Genomic DNA, 9,879 nt, shown 5'->3' with positions numbered 1-9,879 from the left:
ACAGGGTGCCCAGAGAAGCTGTGGCTGCCCCATCCCTGGCAGTGTTCAAGGCCAGGTTGGACACTTCACCCTGACAAAGACAGCCCTGTGCAGCAGGTTGTGCCTGGCTAATGCTAATAGCTGGCTGTGCTGTCTCTGTGCATGTGTGTGACAGGCATGTGGAAGACAAATCAACAGTGTTTGGCACAACACTCAACTACGTAGCCCTGAGGATCCTGGGGCTCGGACCAGATGACCCTGATGTTGTGCGGGCCCGTGTCAACCTGCACAGCAAAGGTCAGCTCCAGTGTGCCCAGCACTGCTGGTGAGAGAGGTCTGGCTGGACCTGAGGGCTCTGTGGAACACGGGGTGCTTCCAGGTAGTGGAGGAACTGTTGCCCTTGATGGCACCTGTATTTTCAGCTAACCTGGGCAGAAGTGGAGCCTGTGACGGGGAAGCAAGCAGGGAGCTGGCATGGTTGCATTAACCCTAAAAGCTGGTACTTCTCTCTGCAGGAGGTGCTGTGGGAATCCCTTCCTGGGGGAAGTTTTGGCTGGCTGTCTTGAACGTTTACAGCTGGGAGGGAATGAACACGCTTCTTCCAGAGATGTGGTATGTGCCCCCTTCAGTGTGGAGATAGGGGGTGTTGTCAGTCCTGCCACCAGCCTCGACCCACAGCTATCCCAGGCACTGGTGTTTGCTAGGATAACTCCAGATATGGCCTGCAAGACAAGCGGCAAGGCCAGCCAGTGGGTGGACAGGACTGAACACTGCACCAAGGGAGATGCCAGAGCTTTTCCTATGGCGTCCCCATTACATCTGTGTGCTCCGTGCCTGCCACCAGTAGCTTCTGCTCTTGTGGCCAGCCACAACTGGGTCCTAGCAGGACGGGACAGCCACATGTAAGGCTGCCAGCTCTAGCCCTCAATCATACCCTTCCTGATTACTCAGAGGGCCTCTGGGTGTCAGACAGGGCAAGTATATGACATTTTCCCTATGGGAAAGCAGAGGCTGCACAGTACCAAGGGCTGCCGGTGCTCTGTCTGCCTTCAAATTCATGTGGGGAAGAGAAGAGAGCCCTGAACTGTCTCTCTGAGCTTGGAACCATCCCTGTCCTTTATGAACTGGGCTAGGAGCAGTGCCTGCTTGCCCTAGTAGGAGGGAGCAGCCCTGGTGGGGAGGATCTGAGCAGGGCCAGGCGGTGTGGATATTCCCTTCTTTTCTCCAGCAGCCCTACCAGGAGGCCTGGAACAAGGGATGGGGAAAGGCTCGCCAGGCTCCATGCATCCCCCTGCCAGCACATTGTCTCCATGCTGCCATTGGCCCTCCTTGTTCCTCACAGTAGCACCTTCTCTGTTGCAAACAGGCTGCTTCCTACGTGGTTCCCAGCCCACCCGTCCCGGCTCTGGTGCCACTGCCGCCAGGTGTACCTCCCCATGAGCTACTGTTATGCCAAACGTCTGTCAGCAGAAGAGGACGAGCTCATACGGAGCTTGCGGCAGGTCAGGAGCTCCCCAGCGAGGTTACGTGGCTCCCTGTTCCTCTGGCTTGTGCGGTGACAGCTCCCATACCCACACTGTCCCTATGTGCAGGCAGCAGAGCCAAATTCCAGCAGTAAGCTGCCTCTGGGTGCTTGCTCCAAGGCTGATGCCCTTTGTTGTCCTGTGGCAGGAGGTGTACGGGCAGGTGTGTCCGTGCGGGACTACGCCAGCATCGACTGGCCAGCCCAGAGAAACAACGTGGCGGCCTGTGATGTGTACACCCCACACAGCTGGCTGCTGGGGGTCGCCTATGGTGAGTGGGGTGTTGGCGGGGGCAGGAGGGCTGAGTTACCGGCTGGGTTTAAACCATAACACCGTGTGAGCTGGTGGTGATGGGACTGAAGCTGCCTTGGACCATGAGGGCTCTTTAGGGTCTACTGCAAGCTATCCCTGGAGCTGGGACAGAGACACGGATTGTGTGATCCATGGGCTTGTCCCTCCCCAAGAGCAGCAGGGCCTTGTATCCAGGTCCTTGAGCCACTCTGGGGCAGAGCAGTTCCCATGCTTTCTGTCACTGGTCATCAGGTGAATAGTGGTGCAGCCTGCCACAGCCTGGCCACATGGGCTGAGTCTTTCATTGCATGTCACTTTCTTCTCCTGTAGCCATCATGAACGTGTATGAAGCGCACCACAGCACTCACCTGCGGCAGCGAGCTGTCACAGAGCTGTATGACCACATCAAGGCTGATGACAGATTCACCAAGTGCATCAGCATCGGGCCGGTAGGACACTTGCTGCTGAGCCTTTAAAGATCTTGCGTTTTGCTTTTCAGGGACCAGCTTGTGACATCCCCACAGCTCTTTGCAACTGTGGCATGTAACCATAATCACCAGATCCCTCTCTGGGTGCTGGAGAGGGACTCTTCATCAGGGATTGTGGCAATAGGACAAGGGGTGATGGGTTTAAACTGAAAGAGGGGAAGTTCAGGTTAGATATAAGGAAGAAGTCCTTTACTGTGAGGGTGCTGAGGCGCTGGCACAGGGTGCCCAGAGAAGCTGTGGCTGCCCCATCCCTGGCAGTCAGTGTTCAAGGCCAGGTTGGACACAGGGGCTTGGAGCAACCTGCCCTAGTGGAAGGTGTCCCTGCCCATGGTAGGGGTTTGAGACTGGATGAGCTTTAAGGTCCCTTCCAGCACAAATCAGTTTGGGATTCTGTGATCTTGCTCACACACAACTCCTGCTGTTCCTATTGCTCAAGAGCTTAACATTAACAGGGCATGGGGACAGCTGTGGCCCTGGTGAGGGATGCCTCTCCTTGTGGTCCAGGGAAATGATCTGAGGAGAAGCTCTGGAGTAGTCTTGTGGCACCTACCTCACTATCTCAGCCACAGATGGAGCAGCTGGGATCAAGCCTGGGAAAACCTCTACATGGCTTTGTGCTGGGTGGGAGGGATATATGTCTCTGTTGCTGGAAGAAGCTGTATCCAGAGCAGTGGCAGTGCTGCTCTCAACAGATTTCAAAGACGATCAACATGCTCGTTCGCTGGTTCGTGGATGGGAAGAACTCCTCAGCTTTCCAAGAACATGTTTCCAGGATCCCTGACTATCTCTGGTAAGGGCTGACTGGCTTACCTGGCCCAGCTTTGGGCTCTGGTCCCTGGAGAACAGGCACACCATGGCTCCCAGCCTGCTTCCTGGTGCTCTTGCTGTGCCTGTGCTGCAGCGCTGTGCTCTCTCCTCCTACAGGCTGGGCCTCGATGGCATGAAAATGCAGGTGAAGTGCTCTAGGAGTTCAGCTGTCACTCAGAGGGACCCTGTCATGCTGGGACAGCCCATGGAATAATGGGATAGCTTACTCACCCTGTGCCTGAGCTCCTGCTGTCTTGCCTTTGGTGCCTGGTGGCCTTGTCTGTCTCACTGCCACCTCCCCTGGCTGTGCTAAAAGTGAACAGTGTCCTGCTAATTTGCCTCTGTGTGGCTGTGAGCTGAGGGAGCAGCTCGAGGCCCCCATCCCCTTCATCCCCACAGGTCCTGGGAGAAGGGAGGGTGGAAGACAGGCCCCTAATACTGCATGAGGACTGAGTTGTGCTCTCCCATGGCTGTTATGTCCCTGTGCCACCTCTCCTGTCTTGGCTGTGCACAGAGCAGGCTGAAGCAGCTGTCTCATTTCCTATTCCCTTGCTGTCCCTGAGCTGCTGCATCTGTCCTCTATGCCAGCACATCAGCTGTGACACTGGGTGGAGGGAGCTGGGGAGTTAATGCAGGAGGGATGTGCTGTCCCATAGACCCACAGCTGGGTCAGGCTGTTGTCAGGACCTTCCCCTCACCATCTGCTTTCTCTTTTCCAGGGCACAAATGGATCCCAGCTCTGGGACACTGCCTTTGCCATCCAAGCCTTCTTGGAGGTAATGCTTTTTGGAGAGTGTGATGTGGTTGCTGTGGTAAGCTCCATAGCTGGTCATGCAAACATCTTAGTGATGCCAGCAATAGTTGTTGGGTCAGTTCTCATTGTAGAGGTTTTAATCGGAACAGTAAACGAAGTATGAATGCAAATCTACAGAAAGGGCTACATGAAGGGCCAGACGTTAATGGCACCTAGATTAGCAGGTCAGCAAGGTCTCAGCACATCTTTGTCTTGAGGGACTCTTTTGGTGGCCACAACTCCTTGCTGTCTGCTGACTGTGAACCTCTGTTTCCAGGCAGAAGCCCAGGAGATGTCTGAATTCACGTCCTGCCTCCAAAATGCCCATGAATTCCTCCGGTTCACCCAGGTGAGCAGAGCCGGTTGGTGTCTCTCACACACTGTGCAGACTTGGCTGCTTCTCAGAGTCCTGCTGGATGTGTCTGTTGCCTTCTGAAAAGCTCTTCTGAAGGGCTGGACTAGCCAAGTCCTAGAACAGCCTCTTGCTTTTGCTCCCTGTTGCTGGGACAGGGCCTTGGCCAGGCCCAGGGATGTTTGGGTTGGCTGCCTGGGCTAAGACAGGCTGGAAAACTGAGAGCTTGGGCTTATTCACCCTTCGTCCTGTCTGGTGCTCACACATTTGAGGCACCCTTCTAGGACTCATGACTGTGTGAGCTCAGCTCCTGCTGCCAGGCCAGTAGCTCAAGGTGGGGGTCACCATCACCAGCAGCTTGGTGCAGATGCAGTCATAGGTCTTGCTCATGGTGCTGCCAATGGGAGCATTGAAAGCACATGGCTCCTGGACAGGAAAGCACCCAAAAAGTGCAGCAACACTTCCCTCAGCCTGCCCTCACTTGTTCCTTGTCTTCTGCAGATCCCAGAGAACCCACCCGACTACCAGAAATACTATCGCCACATGAACAAGGTATGATGGAACTGGTCTCTGAAGGACACACAAATGGGACAGGGATTTGGGCAGAGGGGATGGGAATGAGGGGCAGCACCTCCTCCCTTACAAGAACAGAACAGGTCAGAGGAAGGTGCTGCAGCCCTCCTGACCCCTTTTCAGGGTGGCTTCCCCTTCAGCACCCGAGACTGTGGCTGGATCGTGGCAGACTGCACAGCAGAGGGGCTGAAGTCAGTAATGCTTCTGCAGAAGAAGTGCCCCTTCATAGCCAAGCTTGTCCCCCCCGAACGCCTCTTTGATGCTGTGAATGTGGTAAGTGCTGCAAAAATTAGGGCCAAGGGAAACGTGGGCAGCAGCTAAACCGAGCTAAAAGAAGAGAATTCAAGGCGTGATGAGTTGCTAGATCTGGTATTACTAAGCCTGTATAAGGCCTGTGACCTGGTGTGGCAACACCATTACTTACTGTGATGCAGAGCTACATATACAACATAATGTAATGTCATGGTCCAGTCTGTCAATGTCAGATGCCAATGTAGTTTGGGACCTGGATTGTCTGCCCACCGCATGGACTTGCAGGTCTGACTTTGTCCTCACATCTGGTTTGGGACCAGACTGGGGTGGTGGCACTGCCTGTGAGCCAGCCCCAACCTTCGTCTCTGCTTATCTGGGCAGTTGCTGAGCATGAGGAACTCGGATGGAGGCTTTGCCACATACGAAACCAAGCGAGGAGGCCTTTTTCCCTCAGAGGTGTTTGGTAAGGGGAGCTCCATCATCCTGTGCACTGTGAATGGACACAGTGGACTGGCCTCGCTGTGCCCAGTGGGTGCCTGGCTTTGCCCCGGGATCTCTATGTGATCGTGTGCGTAACTGACATCCTTCACCTTCAGGTGACATCATGATTGACTACACCTATGTGGAGTGCACATCCGCTGTCATGCAGGCACTGAAACACTTCCATGATGAGTTCCCTGAGCACAGAGCTCCAGAGATCAGGTGGGGCACTGGGATGAAAGCTGGGTAAGGGAGAAGACAGGCTGCAGTGTCCCATGCTGCCTGCAATGGCCTCTGTTGGCACAGCCCCTGCTGAGCCTTGTCAGGGGTCTTGCCTGGATCTCTGCACTGGCATGGAGCAGCCCCTGGGGTGGCCCTTGGTGTCTGCACAGCTGGGATGCTGGTGACTTCTCCAAGCCAGAGCCACCCACAAGCAACCTCTTAAGGCTGTTTGGGATCAGGCTGGGGGAAATCAGTAGAGATCTGCCTGCCTCTTGGCTTAGCACCTACATTGATCTTGCAGCCAGCTGTAGGCTGTCCCCCCTGCTTGCCTGCTGGCATGAGCCAGAGAAGCACCCAACTGGTGCTCGATTTGACTCTGAGGTCCTGAACTGCATGCTCTTGCCTCTTGAGCCCTATAACAACAAGACCCATCAAAGCCTTAGAGGAACTGATGGATGCCCCTGATGAAGCAACTGCTTCTGAAATGGATGTCTTTTTCCTGACCAGAGAGACTCTGCAGAAGGGCCTGGACTTCTGTCGCAAGAAGCAGCGAGCTGATGGGTCATGGGAAGGGTAAGCAGTGTTCCTGGTGCTGCCCCAGTGGGAGAGGGACCAAGAAGGCAAGCATTCTGGCTGGCAGGATCTGTGGGAGGGGCAAATGGAGCCAAGTAGGTACCTCGTGCACTGCACAAGATGCAGACAACCCCTGAGGACAAGGGTGTCTCCACCTTCTCTGGTCCTAGAGTGTCTGATGAGGACTGAGTGAGCTGGGAGCAGGGAATGGTGGGACTGGGCATGGTTGTGTCACAGGGGAAGGCTCTGTGCCTGGCTCTGACTGCTGTGAACACCCTGACCCGAGGTGCTGCACCCCTGACAGTGCCGCTCTCCCTTTCCTCCTAGGAGCTGGGGAGTTTGTTTCACCTACGGCACCTGGTTTGGGCTGGAGGCATTTGCCAGTATGCAGCACACATACCATGATGGGTGAGAAGTCTGGTTCCACTGACCCTACCTACCTCTTGGGCTGGGGCAGGGCACCATGGCAAGGCTGGGTGGATGATCCTGTGCCTGCGATATCAGGCATTGGAACAGGCTGCCCAGGGCAGGGCTGGAGTCGCCCTCCCTGGAAGTGTTCACACACTGTGTAGACGAGCCCCTCAGTGCCAGGGGTTAGTGGTGGCCTTGGCAGTGCTGGGAATGGTTGGACTCGATGATCTTAAAGGTCTTTTCCAACCTAGTTGATTCTGTGATTCTATGCTACGGCCAGGGCACTCACTGACTGAGCCTCAAACACTTGGAGCAGTCCCAGCCACAGGCAGAGCACAGCTCCTGTTTGCAGCTGGGACATGAGTGAGCAAACATTCCCTGCCCCAGCTCTGGTTCTCTGCCCCATCCTCACAGGGCTGCATGCCGAGAGGTGGCCCAGGCCTGCCAGTTCCTCCTCTCCAAGCAGATGGCAGATGGCGGGTGGGGAGAGGACTTTGAGTCATGCGAGCAGCGCACCTACGTGCAGAGCACTGAGTCACAGATCCACAACACGTGCTGGGCCCTGCTGGGGCTCATGGCTGTCAGGTAGGAGCAACCCTCACCTCTTTGGGCACCACACGGGTGCTCAGTGGGAAACGCAGGCTCAGGGATGTACAGCTGCATGGCTGGTGTGGGCATTGTGCCCAACCGTGTTTGTGATCTTGTGGTCACATCAAGGGACGGGTCTGCACAGTGCTCCACAGGACACTGGGGCTCATAATGCTGGACATGGGGGAGCCAGTGCAAAGCAAAGGTCTAAATCTCAACCACAGACCTTCTGCCTGGGAAAATGTTGCTGTATTCATGATATCTGGTGTGCTATGGTTGTGAGGGACTGACCCAAAGAACTCAGCATGCTTTGGGCAGGCTCGGGGCAGGCTCAGAGCAGCCTGGACGTGGTTGAGTTCCCCAAGTACATGAATGGTTGAGTTCTCCAAATACATGGGTTTGCAGGTAAGTGTTCACATCTCCCTCATGCTTTGCAGGTACCCTGACATTGATGTGCTGGAAAGGGGCATCAAACTTCTGATTGACAAGCAGCTGCCCAATGGGGACTGGCCTCAGGTACATCTTTCCTCTGGTCTTCCCAGGGTGTTCCCAGATGCCCTGGGCATTGTGCAGCCATTGCAAATGGTGTGCTTTCCCTTACTGAGAAGGGAGGCCCTCTGTGGCTTTTAGTGGGGGACTTCAGGAAGGCAATGAGCTCAATGACACATCTTGGACACACTATGCTCCTCTGTCAACCCCCTGGTCTCTGTCTCTCTTTTAGGAGAATATTGCTGGTGTGTTCAACAAGTCATGTGCCATCAGTTACACCGCATACTGCAACGTCTTCCCCATCTGGACATTAGGCCGTTTCTGCCGGCTGCATCCCAACAGCCCTCTTGCTGGGAAGCTGCGCTCCGGATCCTTGGATGGGACAGGGAAGACAGTGCCAGAGGCTTTGTCTGCCTAAGCCTGGGCCACTGCACATGCCATGGCCTCTGATTTGTCTCAGATACCAGCTGCTGCATGGGGCCACAGGGGTGTTTGCTGCATAGGGTATTTTGGTGCAGATCTTCACCATGTGGGCTGCTGCTCTGCCATGGAGGAGTGCTGCTGAGCCTCCTTCTGTTGAACCTCTTTTAAAAATACACTTTTAAAGGGTTTTCCCAGGTATATCCTCCCTCACAGGACAGGGAGTGCAGTGCCTTTTCCAGACCAGTTTGGTCATCTGAGGAGAGAAAGGTGCCAAGCTGTGTTCTACTACACATCTAGACAGACTCTCTCATGCTCATAAGAGAGATGCCCAGGGCATCCCCTTCGCCCATGGCAGGGGTTGGAACTGGATGATCTTAAGGCCCTTTCCAACCCAAACCATCTATGATTCTATGACTCTATGCTGGGTAGATCAAAGGTGCCTTTATCTTCCCCTCATGCTGTCCAGGTTGGCTGTGTGCAGCTAAAGTAGGGATTGGGGGCCTCCCCTATGCCCAGCATCATGGTGCAGTGCACTGCACAATCCCTACTGAGCTGGCTTCTGTGCTGTGGGTGCCAGCAACTGCTTTTGAAGTGCTCTCTGCTCTGGAGCCTGTGCTGGGAGGGGAAGGGCACCCATCCTCCCCCAGACAGATGGAAAAGAGGAGTGCTTCCCTCCGTTTTCTCATTGTTCGGTCCCCCAGCTGGTGGACTGCTGAAGTCACCACCATCATTCCCACTTCGAAAAAGGGGAACCTGAAGCAGAAAGCACTGAGGTGGTGAGTGTCAGGGCAAAGCCTCCAGCCAGCCCCAGCGCAGCAGGTGCCTCTGTTCAGGCTATGGTACAGTTGGGCTTTCACGCTTTGTTGTCAGGAGTTGGAAGTCACGTTGGCTGACAGGTTATTAAATTGCTAAAGGTGTTGCAAAGGGAACTTAACTGTGTGTTGGGCTCCTGTTTGTCCGCCCCAGTCAGTGTGTCCCAAGCGGAGGGGGGAGCGTGCACATCAGTATAGTGTAACCTGGCTTGGATCACCTCTCCCCAGTGGAATGGGCACCATCACCAACACACAAGCCATGCTTGGAGCCTGTGCCTGCATCACCCTCTTCCAATGCCCTTGGCCCTGAAAAATAGAATCAAGGAAGCAACAGGCTAAAAGGGAATGATCAATTCCCGCCAACTGCAGCTTATACTCATGCAATAAGCCCAGTGTGCTGGTGCCTGCACGCTCCTGGACTCGCTGCCCACCAGCAGCCCCAGTCCAGCTTTGCAAAGCTGTCCTCCAGCCAGCACGCCTCTGGTGCTGCATGGGGTGTCCTGGGTTCAGCTACAGCAGTCATTTTTTCCTTCTTAGTCGCTGGTGCAGGGCTGTGTTTTCAACTTTAGCCCAAGAACAATGCTGATAACACCGATGTTTTCAGTTGTTGCTCAGTAATGTTTACTCTGACCAAGGACTTTCCCAGTCTCATGCTCTGCCAGGGAGGAGGGGAAGCCGGGAGGAAGCAGAGACAGGACACCTGACCCAAACTGGCCAAAGGGCTATTCCATACCACAGCACGTCATGCCCAGTATAGAAACTGGGGGGAGTTACCCGGAAGGCCCAGATCGCTGCTCAGGTCGGGCTGGGTATCAGTCGGCGG

At 55.0% G+C, this 9,879-nt stretch overlaps 1 protein-coding gene across 1 annotated transcript in view; it reads left to right on the top strand.

Moving 5' to 3' along the window:
- The window catches only part of LSS (lanosterol synthase (2,3-oxidosqualene-lanosterol cyclase)), a gene marked incomplete at its 5' end in the record, with an annotated part of 8,801 nt that extends 562 nt beyond the window's left edge, over nucleotides 1-8,239 (top strand). The window contains 18 exons of the mRNA XM_010019261.1: nucleotides 155-276; nucleotides 495-591; nucleotides 1,346-1,470; nucleotides 1,654-1,773; nucleotides 2,124-2,242; nucleotides 2,974-3,071; nucleotides 3,206-3,233; nucleotides 3,808-3,864; nucleotides 4,159-4,230; nucleotides 4,735-4,785; nucleotides 4,930-5,079; nucleotides 5,440-5,521; nucleotides 5,655-5,760; nucleotides 6,268-6,333; nucleotides 6,661-6,741; nucleotides 7,159-7,329; nucleotides 7,770-7,848; nucleotides 8,054-8,239. Of these exons, the coding sequence (XP_010017563.1) occupies nucleotides 155-276; nucleotides 495-591; nucleotides 1,346-1,470; nucleotides 1,654-1,773; nucleotides 2,124-2,242; nucleotides 2,974-3,071; nucleotides 3,206-3,233; nucleotides 3,808-3,864; nucleotides 4,159-4,230; nucleotides 4,735-4,785; nucleotides 4,930-5,079; nucleotides 5,440-5,521; nucleotides 5,655-5,760; nucleotides 6,268-6,333; nucleotides 6,661-6,741; nucleotides 7,159-7,329; nucleotides 7,770-7,848; nucleotides 8,054-8,239 (1,810 nt within the window). The remainder of the gene's footprint in view (nucleotides 1-154; nucleotides 277-494; nucleotides 592-1,345; nucleotides 1,471-1,653; nucleotides 1,774-2,123; nucleotides 2,243-2,973; nucleotides 3,072-3,205; nucleotides 3,234-3,807; nucleotides 3,865-4,158; nucleotides 4,231-4,734; nucleotides 4,786-4,929; nucleotides 5,080-5,439; nucleotides 5,522-5,654; nucleotides 5,761-6,267; nucleotides 6,334-6,660; nucleotides 6,742-7,158; nucleotides 7,330-7,769; nucleotides 7,849-8,053) is intronic.
- Between the last annotated feature and the right edge of the window lie 1,640 nt (nucleotides 8,240-9,879).

The sequence above is a fragment of the Nestor notabilis genome, unplaced genomic scaffold, assembly GCF_000696875.1.
Source record: "Nestor notabilis isolate BGI_N333 unplaced genomic scaffold, ASM69687v1 scaffold26567, whole genome shotgun sequence".
In the NCBI taxonomy this organism is placed as follows: domain Eukaryota; kingdom Metazoa; phylum Chordata; class Aves; order Psittaciformes; family Psittacidae; genus Nestor; species Nestor notabilis.
Note: the sequence above shows the minus strand (reverse complement) of the source record. Positions and strands in the feature narration are given on the sequence as shown.